The 17,966-nt window shown below is 41.9% G+C and overlaps 1 protein-coding gene across 4 annotated transcripts in view; it reads left to right on the top strand.

The window, feature by feature from the left end:
• SLC17A5 (solute carrier family 17 member 5) overlaps positions 1-17,966 on the top strand; it is a 60,034-nt gene that overhangs the window by 28,586 nt on the left and 13,482 nt on the right. For all 4 annotated transcript variants that reach the window (XM_079939835.1, XM_079939832.1, XM_079939834.1 and 1 more), the window contains exons 7-9: positions 4,236-4,394; positions 8,862-8,994; positions 10,844-10,991. In XM_079939835.1, the coding sequence (XP_079795961.1) occupies positions 4,236-4,394; positions 8,862-8,994; positions 10,844-10,991 (440 nt within the window). The remainder of the gene's footprint in view (positions 1-4,235; positions 4,395-8,861; positions 8,995-10,843; positions 10,992-17,966) is intronic.

Raw genomic sequence — 17,966 nt, 5'->3', positions numbered from 1 at the left:
GTGCAAAAAAGCCATTGGTATTCTGATAGGGAGTGCATTGAATCTGTAGATTGCCTTGGATAGTATGGTCATTTTAACAATATTAATTCTTCCAATCCAAGAACACATTATATGAAGGTCTCTTTTTAAAAAAATTTTTAAGACATTACCACTTTACCCATTGAAGTTTTCTTTTCTCAAGAGATCTCGTATTGGTTTTTTTCTTTTCTTAAGTCTTTTTTTAAAAACATTTATTTATTTATTTGGCTGAGCCAGGTCTTAGTTGCAGCATGCAGGATCTTCAATCTTCGTTGCAGCATGCAGGTTCTTTAGTTGCAGCATGTGGACTCTTAGTTGTAGCATGTGGGAGTAGATCTGCTTTTGGTTTTTTTCTTTTCTTTACTTAAGTCTTTTTTTTTTAATATTTATTTATTTATTTATTTGGCTGTGCTGGGCCTTAGTTGCAGCACACAGGATCTTCAGTCTTCATTGCAGCATGCAGGTTCTTTAATTGCAGCATGTGGACTCTTAGTTGCGGCATGTGGGATCTAGTTACCTGACCAGGGATCAAATGCAGGCCCCCTGCATTGGGAGCATGGAGTCTTAGACACTGGACCACCAGGGAAGTCCCTTTACTTAAGTCTTGAGAACAGCATGTTTTATAACTGTTTTGCTTCTCTTTTATACCTTTTAGAAAGAGTGTACAATTTTGCAGCCTTAAGCAAATGAGGGCTCTGGCTTGAATATTTAGTTGACCTAACTTAAGAACATGTATTGCATGCAGCTTTTTCTAAACCAATTTGCTTTTATTTGCATTTGACAGGAAGACATTTTTTTTGTGAAGTTGCACATAGAAGGTACTCAAATGTTGTTGAATGTCCTTACCCTTCCTTTATAGTCTAGAAGAATTTGCTCATCTGACAACAAATACATTTTTGTTTTGTCCTTTTCTGCTTCAACTTGTATGAAGAAAAAGCTGTGTGGGCTATTATTGCTAATTTAATGATGCATTCTCTCTACAAGATCCAAGACCTCATTGATTGTTCCTTCAGAAATTCCCTTACTCAAATATCTAAAGAAAATTTGCTCCCAGCCAAGAGGGGCTAGAGCTGGTTCACAGGCTACTTCAGGGTTCACAGCTGGGAGCAAGATCTGTATGTCTTTTACATAACACACAGGCATGCGTGACTCCTGCCAGGTCCCTTGACGTGTTTCTAGATCCGTCTGCCCCCAGAAAGGCACTTTTGCCCGTGGATGGATGCCAAATTGTTGCTGGGGGTAGAGGACAATGGATACCAGTAGGGGACATATTATTTGGCCATCTTGCTGACATCACTCTCCACATATAGCTGGTTATGGTTGAGTGATTCTCCAGAAACATCAGATTATCAAAAATTCAATTGATATACTGCAAAAATATTCCAGTATGGCTCAGTTTGCTTCAGTTTTGCTTCATTTGTACAAGCAAGATTACGCCTAAATACTGGTGAAGAGCTACGAAAGCTATCATCAGAGCTTCCAAAACATCACCATCAGTAAGTGTAAATACATGCAGCATGAGTCTTAAAATTATTACATATTTCACGTTAAAGTTTATATTTCCAGGAGGGGGGAATACCTTATTCAGAATATATTTAGTTTTCAGAGATCAGATACATTTAAGCTCGTATCTTTCAACACAGAAGTGTGATTTCGTTTCCTTTGTGAGTTTCACAGCCACGTAAAAAGAGCTATATTCCAAATTCCTTTAAACTCTAAAATCTCTAGACTGGTTTTTTCCTTCCTCTTTGTCCTAAGATTTTCAAGCAAGGGGTGGCAGAGGGCAGGGGGGAGGTTGCAGAATTCTTTAATTACTACAGCAGAGGATCCCAAAGTTTGCTACACTTTGAAATCACCTGGGGATCTTTAAAAAATACAGCCACCTACCTCCTACACGCCTCCCAACCTGATTTAATTGGTCTCAGTGTAATATTGGAGTGTTTTAAGCTCCCCCGGTGATTCTGATGTGCAGCAAAGTTTGGGAACCACTGCTGTGTAGAATCACCAGGGAAGCTTTTTAAAATATATGCCTTGCTCTAGAGCCCGCGAGCCACAACTACTGAAGCCTCCACGCCTAGAGCCCGTGCTCCGCAAGAGAAGCCACCGCAATGAGAAGCCTGCGCACCGCAACAAAGAGTAGCCCCTGCTCACCGCAACTAGAGAAAGCCCGCGCGCAGCAACGAAAACCCAGTGCAGCCAAAACTAAATAAGCAACAAATAAATAAATAAAAGAAAAATGAATCCCTTTTGATAAATAAATAAATAAATAAAATATATGCCTTGGCCCTCCACTCAGAAGTTTGGCTTTGGCTTTGATTCAGCAGGTCTGGGGTAGAACACAGCCATCTGTAATTTTGAAGTGTCAAAGGTGATTCTGAAGCGTAGCTGGAATCGAGAACCACTGCTATGTAAGAATAAATGTCCCCTCTCCTTCTCTGCTCCCACCTCCCCTACATCTTTGACATAGTGGAGAACACAAGAGCATATCTACCAAGTCACAACGAAAGTCCCTAGAAAAAGGCCACAAGAAGGTTAATACTGGTTCTTCCTTTTTTTTTTTTTTTTTTGGGGGGGGGTTCTTCCTCTTTTTGAAATAATAGTGAACCTGGAGGTAGAAACATAGATTGCTCTAGCTTTTGAGGAAGACATAGCAGAGCCTCAGGATATAGGAAATGTAAGGAACTGATTTCCCAGGCCAGTGGTCTTCAGGCTTTACTTAATCATGCATCAATAAAGCAATGGGGACAGGGGCTTAACAACCTGAATATATGCATGTTTTTACAGTTATCTACATGCACTGCTGTACGTATGGACGTTATAAAACGTCCATAAAGATAGGCTCTTTAAAGGGTGAGTAAGGTGAAATAAACAGTATGTACATCATTTTTGAATTTTAATAGGAGAAACCTTTTTATCACTTAAAATTAGTAATGATATGTTGTTTAATGGGACCAGTGTGTTTGAATACGGTGTATTTTTTTAAATAAATTTATTTATTTATTTATTGGCTGCATTGGGTCTTTGTTGCTGTGCACAGGCTTTCTCTAGTTGCAGCGAGCAGGGGCTACTCTTTGTTGTGGTGCGCAGGCTTCTCATTGCGGCGGCTTCTCTTGTTGCGGAGCACAGGCTCCAGACGCGCAGGCTCAGTAGTTGTGGCGCACGGGCTTAGTGGCTCCACGGCATGTGGGATCTTCCCAGGCCAGGGCTTGAACCCATGTCCCCTGCACTGGCAGGCGGATTCTTAATCACTGCACCACCAGGGAAGTCCCAATACGGTGTATTTGATGAGCCTGCCATTATTTCGCTTGGTGAGGTAGCTGACAAAGGACTCAAGAGGAAAAGTGTCAATTCTACTATTTTCTTGGTGTTCACTCGTGCTTACATTATTAGACTTCTGTTTACTTTCTCCTTAAGAATCTTTTGAAGACATTGTTTGATTTTGTAGATTTGTTTTAATTAAGACTGGCTAATAAAATCCATAAATCCATTTTAAAAGGCAGATGTAAACTGTAACATGCTGTAATATTACACCGAGGGCAGACCAACGAGTAAGGATGCCATTAACCCCTTTTCATTGGGGAGATCATACAACATGTGATGGTCTGACATATTCCAGGGCCAACCTATTTGTTAAACATTAATAGAGCTTAATTTCTCTTTGTACAATAAAAGTGAGTATAGATAGAAGATCTGTTATGTCTTTCCACACCATGGAGGATTATCTTGCTGGGGTGCTTACATGCTGCTTTGAAGACCGTCACTCCAGATGGCTACATAAAAACCTTCTATTGCACGGTTCTTATAGATCATTGTAAATGAATAAAGATGGGAGAATGAAATATGAATTCTAATAGGACTTCTAATCTCTTTCCTTTGCCCTTATGTCAGCCTCTGAATTTGATTATTAAACTGTCCTCTGTTTTTTAGGTGGAAAAAGTAATATTGCAGGTGACTTCTGACATTCGTAAGGAGTATTTAGTTTGACATTTTAGCTCTAAGATTACATTTCTGTTTTTTCTTCAGATCTGAATCATGGAGTTTCTATTGCTGTTTAATACTTTAAAAGAGTTGTTTAAAAATCTGGGATTTAGTAATCAAGGTTGATAACGTATTCTAGATGGAATTTTAGCTGATCGGATACAGATCTAAACATAGCATGAACATAGCTGTAGCTTATCCTAATTATGCCTGTTTTTTTTTTTTTTTTTCTTTTTCAGCTCTCTTCACAGAAGTCAGTGCCATGGGTACCTATGCTGAAATCACTAGCACTTTGGGCTATTGTAGTTGCACATTTTTCTTACAACTGGACTTTTTATACTTTATTGACCTTATTGCCTACTTATATGAAGGAGGTCCTAAGGTTCAATATTCAAGAGGTAAGAAAACATAAGTATCTGCCTCTTATAGAGAGTATACAGAATTTGTTTTTATCTATGTGAGACTCAGTTATTTTTCGTCTTCCATTTTACTCTGATATACTAAATTCTAGAGACTGCTCTTTTTAGCCTTGCTTGTTCCTTTCCTCTGTGTGTGTTAACTCTTGATTCAGAGTATCTTGGCTGGTATGCCCTTTAACTGTGAAGGTCTTACTAGTCCCCAGGAACATGCCAGGATCTCAGATGATAAATGCAGGTGGTACCATATTCCGTTGGGATGGTAGCCCGACTCTGCTGGGAGCCAAGAGGGGTGTTGGGAGACACAAGGTTCTTGTACAGAAGTCACTCTGCAGTGTTATCCAGGTGTTGGCAGAGCTATAGTTGCAAAGCTGTGTGAGACAGACCCCCCACTAAAACTGCCAGTTCCTTCTGAACTCATCAAACTGAGGCAATTCCTATTATCTCTATGTTGACGGAATTTGTCTTTAAAGAGATTGAAGAAAAACCTAAAGAGAAAGAGGCACAGTTTGTAAGTAAATTTGGTCGTGTTTTTGCCTTCAAGATGAAGGATAAATCAAAGATGTGAAGGTTAGCAGCTAAAATGATAAAACTCTTAGAAGTGTCCATCTTTGTGACTTTGGGCTGGGCAACAGTTTCTTACATATGACACCAAAAGCACACAATGACCAAAGGAAAATATAGATAAATTGGGCTTCATCAAAATTGAAAACTTTTGTGCCTCAAAGGACACTATCGAGAATAAAAACCCACTGAATGGGAGAAAATGTTTGCAAATCATATATCTGATAAATATATAAAGAATTTATACAACTCAATAATAGAAGGATAAATAACCCAATTTTTTAAATGGGCAAAGGATTTGAATAGACATTTCTCCAAAGATATGCAAGTGACCAATAAGCCCAGGTAATGATGCTCAACATTATTACTCAATGGTTTGCACAGCAAAGGAAACCATAAACAGGATGAAAAGACAACCCTCAGAATGGGAGAAAATATTTGCAAACGAAGCAACTGACAAAGGATTAATCTCCAAAATATACAAGCAGCTCATGCAGCTCAATATCAAAAAAACAAGCAAGGGTCTTCCCTGGTGGCATAGTGGTTAAGAATCTTCCTGCTAATGCAGGGGACACGGGTTTGAGCCCTGGTCCAGAAAGATCCCACGTGCCGCGGAACAACTAAGCCTGTGTGCCACAACTACTGAGTCTGCACGCTAGAGCCCGCAAGCCAAAACTACTGAGCCCGCATGCCACAACTACTGAAGCCCGTGTGCCTAGAGCCCGTGCTCCACAATAAGAGAAGCCACTTCAATGGGAAGCCCATGCACCACAACAAAGAGTAGCCCCTGCTTGCCACAGCTAGAGAAAGCCTGTGCACAGCAACAAAGACCCAACACAGCCAAAACTAATAAATTAATTAATTTTTAAAAAAAATAAGCAACAAAATCCAAAAATGGGCAGAAGACCTAAATAGACATTTCTCCAAAGAAGATATACAGATTGCCAACAAACACATGAAAGGATGCTCAACATCACTAATCATTAGAGAAATGCAAGTCAAAACTACAATGAGGTACCACCTCACACCGGTCAGAATGGCCATCATCAAAAAATCTACAAACAATAAATGCTGGAGAGGGTGTGGAGAAAAGGGAACCCTCTTGCACTGTTGGTGGGAATGTAAATTGATACAGCCACTATGGAGAACAGTATGGAGGTTCTTAAAAAACTAAAAATGGAATTACCATATGATCCAGCAATCCCACTACTGGGCATATACCAGAGAAAACCATAATTCAAAAAGAGTCATGTACCACAATGTTCATTGCAACACTGCTTATGACAGCCAGGACATGGAAGCAACCTAAGTGTCCATCGACAGATGCATGGATAAAGAAGATGTGTCACATATATACAATGGAATATTACTCAGCCATAAAAAGAAACAAAACTGAGTTATTTGTAGTGAGGTGGATGGACCTAGTGACTGTCATACAGAGTGAAGTAAGTCAGAAAGAGAGAAACAAATACCGTGTGCTAACACATATATATGGAATCTAAAAAAAAAAGGTTCTGATGAACCTAGGGGAAGTACAGGAATAAAGACACAGACGTAGAGAATGCTCTTGAGGACACAGGGAGGAGGAAAGGTAAGCTGGGAGGACGAAGTGAGAGAGTAGCATTGACTATGCTGGTATATACACTACCAAATGTAAAATAGATAGCTAGTGGGAGCTGCACTGCACAGGGAGATCAGCTCGGTGCTTTGTGACCACCTAGAGGGGTGGGATAGGGAGGGTGGGAGGGAGATGCAAGAGGGAGGGGATATGGGGAGATATGTATACACATAGCTGATTCACTTTGTTATACAGTAGAAACTAACACACCATTGTAAAGCAATTATACTCCAATAAAGATGTCAAAAAATAAAATTTATTTGCCAAAACAATATATATATATATATATATATATATATATATATATATACAGAAATGGAACACAAAACCATAATGAGATACCACTTCACACCTATTAGAATCAGAAAACCAATAACAAGTGTTGGTGAGGATGTAGAGGAAACAGAACCCTCACACATTGCTGGTGGGGATGTCGCTGTTATGGAAAACAGTTTGGCAATTCCTCAGAAAGTTAAACATAAAGTTATTATTATGACCCAGAAATTCCATTCCTGGGTCTATACCCAAGAGAACTGAAAACATCTGTGCACACAAAAACATGTACATGTACACAAAAGTTCATAACATTATTCATAATGATGAAAACGTGGAAACCACCCGAATATGTATCAGCTGGTGAATAGATAAACAAAATATGTTATCTTCCACAGTGGACTGTTACGCAGCCACAGAGTGGAAGCCCTGGAAGTAAAGCAGAAGCCTGGGTGGTGAATGTGATGATAGCAAGGCTGACTGCACAACTGCATTGGTTACAAGGACTTAGAGCTGTCAACAGTGTTAAAGTGAACTGTTCCGTCACCTCACTTCCAAGGCATACTGAAAACACTGGCCACATGGACCGAACCTTAAACGTCACCCAAACAGCTAAGCTGTGAAGAACTCCTCTAGTTACTTTTGAAAAAAGAGATCCATTATACTTGAAATATATCCACCAATTGCATTGACAGAAGTTCACCTGAAATAAGGCTTTACCAATAGCGTGGGACGGATTTGTTGCAAGCAACCTTGCTTTTCCTAAGCTCTCTGTTAACAGAGCCTGTCTCCTACTGTAGTGACAAATTGCATGCAAATTTAAAGATCATTCCACTGATGCTTCTATTTGCAATTTTCCCAGGAGAACTATAGAAAGAATGAAATATCAATAGCTTACTGGTAATTAGTATATGTACTTAATTGCCTTCATTTATTTTTTTATTTTTATTTTTTTTTGTGGTACACGGGCCTCTCACCGTTGTGGCCTCTCCCGTTGCGGAGCACAGGCTCCGGACGCGCAGGCTCAGCAGCCATGGCTTATGGGCCCAGCCGCTCCGCGGCATGTGGGATCTTCCCAGACCGGGTCACGAACCCGTGTCCCCTGCATCGGCAGGCGGACTCTCAACCACTGCGCCACCAGGGAAGCCCACGTTTGTTTTTTTTTAACTGCATCTTGATTTTGCGTACTTTAATTTCGGAACAAAATAAACAAAAAAAAACACAATACACAACCTTCAAACCCCATGTCAAATGTGGAAAGGGATAGGACTTGAGGCCCTTGTATCCTGCCTTAGACAGAAGGACAAAAATAAAACCACTAGACGTCAGCAGAGGGAGCCAGGTGGGCCAGGGCCACTGGGGCTGCCGCTGGGGGAGCCATGGGGACACTCTACGGAGGGAACAAAGTCTGCAGATAGCGCTGTCACTTCATCCTCATCAGTGCCCCTGCCCAGCTCGATCATGCAGTAGAAGCGGTTGGAGCAGGTCTGGGGATCCTCAAGCGAGAAGCCGGAAGAGAGCAGTATAGTTTCGAGCAGCACCTAGACGGTGCTCACTTTAGAATAATTCATTAAGCTATACATTTGACTTATGTGCTTTTCTCTATCTGAATTTTATTTTATAATAAAAATTATTTTTAAAGTAAATAACTAAATGAAAACTGTCCCGTGGGGGAAAATCCATAGGCTAATAGGAGGACGTCTTCTCTCACCGAAGCTACAGCCCAAGTCCCAAAATAACATTCAAGATTACCCTGAGCATACTGCACTATGGGAGCTCTGGTTGCCTCTGAGACAGGCTCTCTGGGACTGCATTGAACTGAATCCCATAATCCTTAGAAAAATCAGACTTATTTGCTGTATTATATAAAAATTAACAGAATACTGCTATGTATCTCCTTTGCTTTCACATGGTGGTGGATGTGTGTGTGTGTATATGTTGTTTTGGTTCTTCCTCCCTCCATAATTAATTCCGGATCTTCTTATTCCTTCCAGAACGGGTTTTTATCTGCAGTCCCTTATTTAGGCTGTTGGTTATGTATGATCCTGTCTGGTCAGGCCGCTGACAATTTAAGGGCAAAATGGAATTTTTCAACTCTATGTGTTCGAAGAGTTTTTAGCCTTATAGGTAGGTAAAAATGAATCAGGTTTGGTTTCGGTTTACAATTATTTACTGTGTTTACAAGGCAAGGCAAAATAAAAATGATAATAGTAGTCATTTGTTCACATATTAAAACAATATATTTTAATGCATGTAGTGCATGTCTATACAAGATGGTTCTTTTTGAATGATGCATTTTGAAGATTAAGATTTATAATATCCTATTATATCTACCATACTCTTGTAACTATAAAAAAAGGCATGCTTTGCTGAATATCTTCCCCAGAATTTTTTTTTAATTTATTTATTTTATTTATTTATTATTGGCTGTGTTGGGTCTTTGTTGCTGCACGCGGGCTTTCTCTAGTTGCAGTAAGCGGGGGCTACTCTTTGTTGTGGTGTGCGGGCTTCTCATTGCGGTGACTTCTCTTGTTGCGGAGCACGGGTTCTAGGTGCGCGGGCTTCAGTAGTTGCAGCGCACGGGCTTAGTTGCTCCGCGGCATGTGGGATCTTCCCGCACCAGGGCTTGAACCCGTGTCCCTTGCCTTGGCAGGCAGATTCTTACCCATTGCGCCACCAGGGAAGTCCATCTTCCCCAGAATTTTAAAAATCACTTTGTTTTCAACTCTAAGTTTGCAATGAAAATAAGATTTTTAAGTCTCCATCCCTTTTCTATTTTAAATTTCAATCAAAAATGTATACTAACATTATTATATCAAATGAGGAGCTATAAATCAAAGCTGTAACTCAAAGGAAGCTTAAATAATCATGTGTTTCAGAGTCTGATTTCAGAAATGTGAATTTTAGAACTATGTAGGACAGGGACTTCCCTGGCACTCCAGTGGCTTCCACTGCAGGGGGCACGGGTTTGATCCCTGGTCTGGCAACCCACATGCCATGTGGCGTGGCCAGGAAATAAATTTTTAAAAAAACAAAAAAACACAAAAACCCATGTAGGACAATTATTCGAGTAAGTAGAGACCCTCAAAGTCACTGATGACTGTACTTCCATAATTACATTGTAAAGGGACCCTATTCAATGTAATTCTGAAAACACCTTCTGAGCACCTGCAGCTACAATGTGCTGTCCAGTCCCACTGCTTACTGACCTCGACTCTGGAGAAATTTTTCCACATCTACAAGTGAAATAAATCCCTTTAGATTTAATTCGATTTTTTCTTTTTTGGCTTTCTGTGGACCTGCTCTGTCTAGTACAGTAGCCACTAGCCATATGTGGCTGTTTAAATGTAACTGAAATTTAAAAATAAGTTCCTTGGTTGCAGCATATACAAATACAGCATTTCCATCATCACAGAGAGTTGTTGGATGGCACTGCTATTGACACAGAGAGAAAACAGCAGCCCACTCGTTAGGTCCCTTCCTGGATTACTTGTATTTTATGCTTAACTGCCTGTAATAAACTCCACGTATCGTTTTCAGTTGTCAAAACCTAGATGGAGTGTTTTTCTAACTTTATCCAGCAAAGTTTATTATTTAGTTTATCTTCTTTGGTTATGTGAACTTTGAATCACATTCTGTATCAACTATTGCTTCTCTCTAGAACCATATTCTTCAGTCATTCTCTTGTTCTTTTCTTAAACATTGTAGAACTTTGAGTGCTGGTCACATGTAGATTTAATAACATTGCATAGTGAGATTTTTGTTTTTTATGTTTTATAATAGTTGCATTAATCCTATATGTTTTCCAGCCAATTTTTTTTTCATGAAACTAATTTAAACTGAGTCTTCTAGGCAATATACTGTTTCTACAGTAGATGGCAGTAATTTCAAATCTCAGATTTATGCTATATTAAAGAGCAAGCAAATATTAATGCTGGGGCTTCCTTTTTTTCTTTTTATAATTTTTTCACTCCAGGAATGATTGGACCTGCAGTATTCCTGGTAGCCGCTGGATTTATAGGTTGTGATTATTCTTTGGCTGTTGCGTTCCTAACCATATCCACAACACTGGGAGGCTTTTGCTCCTCTGGATTTAGCATCAACCATCTGGACATTGCTCCTTCGTGAGTACTGATATATAAAGATTCGTTCTGACTGACTTGAAACTATTTCCTTTAAGTGTGGTAAAATATATATAACATAAAATTTGCCGTTTTTAAGCATATAGTTCTGTGGCATTAAGTACATCCATTCACATTATTATGCAACCATCAGCATGATCCATTCCAGAACGTTTTTATCTTCCCACACTGAAACCCTGGACCCATTAAACACTAGCTCCCATTCCCCCCGCTCACGCCCCAGCCCCTGGCAACTGCCATTCTACTACTTTCTGTCTCTATGCATTTGACTACTCTAGGAATGACACCACACAGCTAGTAAATGATAGAGCCACAACTTCCCCCTAAAATCTTACTTTTAATCCCAGAATTCTTTCTACAGCTATTTCTCTGGAAATATTCTTTGGGCCTGTGCCAGTTGACAAGGTAGAGGAGGGGATTATGTAAATATTTTAACCCAGGGGATTTGATGCACTTAATTTTTTTTTAAATAATGAATATGAATTTATTTTTGGAGAAAAGGCCAGTGGTCTCCTGCCACCTTTCCCCTACCCCCAGTTCTTCCCACCTAGACTACCACAGAATCTTCTGATTTCTGTTAATCCTTGTCTCCCATCCCTTCAATAAATACTTCTAAATAAGCTCCAACAAACTGATGCTCACAGAGCTTGAGTGGACCTTTGAAATCATTCTAATCCAGTCTCTCGTTTTATATAAGAAGTCCAGGAAGGCTCCGTAGCATGGGAGATGCTTAACTCTGGGCGGGGTCCTGTCTGCCGCTCCATAATGCTACAGGGGCTCATTCTCGGCCTGTGGTCCACTGCCGTTTCCTCTCCATCCATCCGAATCCTTTCCAGTTCACATCCCAGTTCTTCATTAAGCCTTTCCAGGCCGTTGTGCTTTTTTCTCTTCCTTTTCTCAATTTACAATTTTATGCTGGATACCATACCTTAATTTGTAATTATTTCTAAATGTAACTCTTCTCCTTCTTACCTCCCCAATTTGCATGTAAGCGTCCTCAGACTGAGACGTCCTGTATATCCATATCACAGCTTCTGCAGAAGGAGAGGCACCCCCAGTCCATACTTGCTGAGTGGTTGATTTATCTGATCATACTAAGCAAATAGGAGCTTCAGTGCTACATACCCTTAACAGTGGGGAACCAAAGAAAGAAAACCAGCAACACTTGTGTATTGGGCCAAGAAACCGTTTGAAACAAAATGTAGCCTAAGCAAAAGCTCTGGGGCTATAATCTCTGAGAGTTCAGGGCCCAAGTCTGTCTTATTAACCCCAGAAGTACCAGCACCTGGCCCTGTGCTGGGCCATGGTCAGTGCTCAGTCAATCAATTACATGAATGGAAGAATGAAAATAGACTTTCATATTCAGTACCATGTCAAAATTCTTTCTAAAACGCTATTTGTGTGTTGACCTTACTGTGTGTCAGTCAACACTTTTCTTTAAAGCTCTTTCTTATGAGAAATAAGAAATAAGGGAAGAATCTTGTGAACTTTACAAGCTGGAAAATGTTTGTTAAGTATACATATTGGTGAGTTAAGAACTGAAGGAGTTTCGGACTTGCCCGGCGGTCCAGTGGTTAAGACTCTGCGCCTGCAATGCAGGGGCATGGGTTCAATCCCTGTTCAAGGAACTAAGATCCCATATGCCATGCAGCACAGCCAAAAAAAAAAAAAGAAGAACTGAAGGAGTTTAACATAAGGAAAGAGAAGAAGAATAGTAAATTAACTTGGAAAGTAAATTAATTAATTTTTTTTAAAAAAGTAATTTAATTTACTTGGAAAGTAAATTAATCTCAAGAGAACTTTGTTAAATGTAGTGAAAGTTTGAAAGATTGGATACAAACCTAACTGAAATAATAAAGAGCCCATTGAAGCGGAAGGAATTAAGGCGTAAGATGCCATTTCCGTGGGGACCAGGGCGAGCCCACTCTCCTAAACAAATCTCTGCTCGGGCTTGAGACTTGGACTTGAGATTTACAAAGTAGAGAAAAGGATTCAAGGAATAGGAAATAATTAAAGGACTGTTCCTTTACGCTACTGATTAGAAAAGGAATCTGGAAAGGATTTCCCTTGAAATAAGTTAAACAAATAGCATTGTTTTTATAAACTATGAGTGTGTGGTTTATAGAATCAGAGAAAGTTAGAAGTGGGAAGGATTTGGAGTGTTCTTGTCTCTTACTATGCCGACTGTGGTCCATGGAGCAGCGGCATGATTGTGCAAAATGCAGATCCTCAGGCATCTCCCCAGACTTACTGAACTAGAATCTGTATCTTTAGATCCTCAGGGATCTAAGGGATCCTTTAGATCCCTTGTACCTTTGAGCGTGAGACCCTGGTCTGGTCCAGTCCTCTGATGCACACAACAAACGTTTAGAGAGTACCTGCTATACCATCAGTCCTCCACGTGGTGCTACAGAAAATAAAACCCAGCTCCTGCTCGCAATGAGATTAGTCTAGTCAGGAAAGAAACAACAAAAAATAAACAATTGTAATATATTACGATGATAATTAATTCTTTCAAAAAGTAATTATCAAATGCCTACCAGCCACAACAGCACAACTGTGGCCTGTGGAGCTCCTAGTGTAGGGTGGTGGACATGAAAGAAATAAAAAACAACTTTTTGAAGAGAAAGTTGAGAGAATATAGTAGGGGGATATAATGCAGATCAGGGAGCAAGGGAAGGTCTCTCTGAGCAAGTGATATTTAAGCTAAAGCCTGAAGAATGAGTAAGAAGTTAGGCAAAAAGGAAGTAGTATTCCCGATAGAGGAATTTACATGACAGGAAGAAGAAACTGGTGTGTGTCTCAGTCTGCTTGCACTGCCGGAACAAAATACCATAGACTGGGGACCTTAATCAACAGAAATTTTCCTCACAGTTCTAGAGGCTAGAATTCCAAGATCAAGGTGCCAACACAATTGTTTTCTGGTGAGGACTCTTCCTGGTTTGCAGAAGAGCTGACCCCTTGCTGTGTGCTCACGCGGCCTTTCTTCAGGTATGCGTGTATGGGTGTGTGCAGAGAGGGCGAGAGCTCTGGTGTCTCTTACTCTTCTTATAAGGGCACCAGCCCTGTCAGATTAGGGTCCCACCCTTATGATCTCATTTAACCTTTATCACCTCGTAAAGACCCTGTCTCGAAATGCAATCACACCGAGGGTTAGGGCTTCAACCTATGAATTTTGGAAGCACGCATTCAGTCCATAACAGTGTATTGCACGTAACTGAGAGAAGGTCATTTGTGGCTGAGATGCAGGGAAGAAAGCCACTGGGAAGTAAGCAGGAGCCTATAGTAAGCATTTTATATTGTATCCAAAGCAAGTAAGAAGTGACATTCTCTGTATTTTAAGGTCACTCTGTGAGGACGAATACAAGTGGAGAAAGCCAATTAGGAGGCTATTGCGGTAATCCATATAGGAGGTGATGATGGCCTGGAATGGGGATAGGAGATGTAAAGAAGTAGATAGATTTGAGATCTTTGTGATTACAATAGGTGGGACTTGACAGTAGATTAGACCTGAAGAGGAAGATACCAAGGATGATAATTTCCATGTATTTTGCATGGGCAGATAGTTGTGCCGCTTACTGAAACTGGGATGTCTGGAGGAAGAAGAGTCTTGGGGTAAGATAAAAAATTTCACAGGTTAGGGCTTCCCTGGTGGCGCAGTGGTTGGGAGTCCGCCTGCCGATACGGGGGGTGCGTGTTCGTGCCCCGGTCCAGGAGGATCCCGTGTGCCGCGGAGCAACTGGGCCCACGAGCCGTGGCCACTGGGCCTGCACATCCGGACCCTGTGCTCTGTGGCGGGAGAGGCCACGGCAGTGAGAGGCCCACGTACCGCCAAAAAAAAGAAAAAAAACATTTCACAGGTTAAATTTTTTTTTTTAATATTTATTAATTTAGCTGCACTGGGTCTTAGTTGCAGCACGTGGGATCTTCGCTGCAGCATGCGGGATCTTTAGTTGAGGCATGCAGGATCTAGTTCCCCGACCAGGGATCGAACCCGGGCCCCCTGCATTGCAAGCGCAGAGTCTTAACCACTGGACCGCCAGGGAAGTCCCTTAAATTTTAGATATTTGTGAAAATCGTTTAGAAAATAGTAGTTGTAGGCAGTTTGACATTTGGATCTGGAACTCAGAAAATCAGTCTGACCAGAAATGAAAATTAGGGAAGAGTAATCCACATTTCAGAGTTTGTAAAGACAAGGATTGCCTGGTGAGAGAGAGTAGAATGACAAGATGAGGGATCCCCAGGACTGGGTCTTGACAAATATGTAGAGACCAGAAAGAGGGGAAATAACCAGACAAGGAGACCAAAAAGGAGCAACCAGGGAGATAGAAGGAAAATCAAGAATGTGGTGTCAAGGAAGCCAAGACTATCCAGTCTTCAGTTCAAGAATGAGAGCTGAGCAAGAGGTAAAGGTGTAGGAGTGGTCAACATATGAGTAGTAGACGAAACCGTGGGCTTGGATGAAATTACTCAGCAAACTGTGACGAGAACCTTGGGAATCCATTAAGAGAAAGAAGAGCCTGATGCAGAGATAACTGAGAAGGGGGCTTCCCTGGTGGCGCAGTGGTTAAGAATCTGCCTGCCAATGCAGGGGACACAGGTTCGAGCCCTGGTCCAGGAAGACCCCACATTGCGTGGAGCAGCTAAGCCCGTGCACCACAACTACTGAGCCTGTGCTCTAGAGCCCGCGAGCCACAACTACTGAAGCCCACGCGCCACAACTACTGAAGCCCACGCGCCTAGAGCCTGTGCTTCTCAACAAGAGAAGCCACCGCAATGAGAAGCCCGCGTACCGCAACGAGGAGTAGTTGCTCGCCACAACTAGAGAAAGCCTGTGCGCAGCAAGGAGGACCCAATACAGCCAAAAGTAAAATAAACTTATTTAAAAAAGAAAAGACTTACATTTTCATTATAAAAAAAAAAGATAACTGAGAAGAAGCAACAGGAGAAGGATAAGAAAAAATAAGTAGAGATTAGGATCCCCAAAGGGAAAGTTTGATCAGCAATGTCAGATGCGCCAGAGAAGCCAAGTAAAATAAGAACGAACGTGTTCCTTGGATTGGACAACCAGATGGAGAAGTTCATTAAAGATCTTGGTGACAGTGCTTCCATGGAGGAAGGAGAAGGAAGCTAGGCTGAAGGCATCATACAGCAGTGGTTTCAGAGTGTGATCCTTAACCCATCCACATCAAAATCAGCAGGAGTGCTTGCTGAAAACAAAGCAGAATTGTTGATCACAGAACTAGGAATCTGCATTTTGTTGCCCCTACGTGTTGTCCTCATGGACATTAAAATTTGAGAACCATTGCCAATAAACAGCTATTTCAAAACTATTAACCATGAAGGGAAGGAAAAAAAGCTAAAGATGGACACATGCTGCTGGAGGATTTTAAGACCTAGGTATGTTAATATGCTGAGAAAAGAAGGCCAGTAAAGGATGAGAGATTAAAAGTTAAAAGAAAGAAGTAAAAATGACAGGCTGGTAGAATACAGGAAGGAATGACATCCAGTGCCCAGTGGAAGGGATGAGCTTTCAACTGAGAAAAGAAGGAAAGCAGTAAGATGGGTTCAGTTGAAGAAAAGTTTTCAGGTGAGTTGAGAAGCCAAGGATTGTGGTTTTAAAATACCTCCATGGGGGCTTCCCTGGTGGCTCAGTGGTTGAGAGTCTGCCTGCCGATGCAGGGGACACAGGTTCGTGCTCTGGTCTGGGAAGATTCCACGTGCCGTGGAGCGGCTGGGCCCGTGAGCCATGGCCGCTGAGCCTGCGCGTCCAGAGCCTGTGCTCCGCAACGGGAGAGGCCGCAACAGTGAGAGGCCCACGTACCGCAAAAAAATAAATAAATAATAAAATACCTCCATGGGACTTCCCTGGTGGTGCAGCGGTTAAGAATGCGCCTGCCAATGCAGGGGACATGGGTTCGAGCCCTGGTCCGGGAAGATCCTACATGCCACGGAGCAACTAAGCCTGTGCACCACAGCTACTGAGCCTGCGCTCTAGAGCCCATGAGCCACAACTACTGAGCCGCGTGCCTCAACTACTGAAGCCCACGTGCCTAGAGCCCGTGCTTCGCAACAAGAGAAGCCACCGCGGTGAGAAGCCCGCGCACCACAACAAAGAATAGCCCCCGCTCGCCGCAACTAGAGAAAGCCCACGTGCAGCAACGAAGACACAACGCTGCCGAAAGTAAAAGAATTAATTTTTTTAAAAAAAGATTCTGGTTCAAAAGATAAAATGCATATACAAAGCTTTAAAAAAAATAAAATAACTCCACAAGTTCTTCAACGCTCTTCCCTTCAAAAGGTGGAGCCTATGTCCCCTCCCTTTGCGTGTGGGCTGGGTTTAGTGACCTGTTTCTAAGGAGTAGAATCCGGCAGAAGTGATGGTGTCTGACTGGGTCCCAGGAGGCAGCGTAGCACCCTGCTTGCTCTTTCTCTCTCAGATGACTCACACTGGGAGTGCCAGCTGCCACATGGTGAGGACACTCAGAGCCCAGTACAAGGCCCAGTGGGGAGGAACGAGGCCTTCAGCCAGCAGACACATGAGTGGGATCAGAAGCTGGTCCTCCAGCCCCAGGCCGACCTTCAGATGACCGCGGCCCCGGCCAACAGCGTCACTGAAATCTCCTGAGAGATTCTGAGCCAGAATCTCCCAGCTGAGCCCCTCCTACATTCCTGACCCACAGAAACTGTCAGATGACAGATATTTGTTATCTGAAGCTGCTGCCTTTGGAGGTAATTTATTATGTGGCAGTAAATAACTGATTAAAAAATCTTAAGTGTTTTTGATTTTCTCTGTGACATGGGAGTCAGGTTCATTGCTGAGACTAAGAAAAAAATAGAGTAAAAGACTTGAGAATGGGCTTCCCTGGTGGCACAGTGATTGAGAGTCCGCCTGCCGATGCAGGGGACGCGGGTTCGTGCCCCGGTCCGGGAGGATCCCACATGCCGCGGAGCGGC

The sequence above is a fragment of the Stenella coeruleoalba genome (genome assembly GCF_951394435.1).
Source record: "Stenella coeruleoalba genome assembly, chromosome: 12".
NCBI classification, from domain to species: Eukaryota; Metazoa; Chordata; class Mammalia; order Artiodactyla; family Delphinidae; genus Stenella; species Stenella coeruleoalba.
Note: the sequence above shows the minus strand (reverse complement) of the source record. Positions and strands in the feature narration are given on the sequence as shown.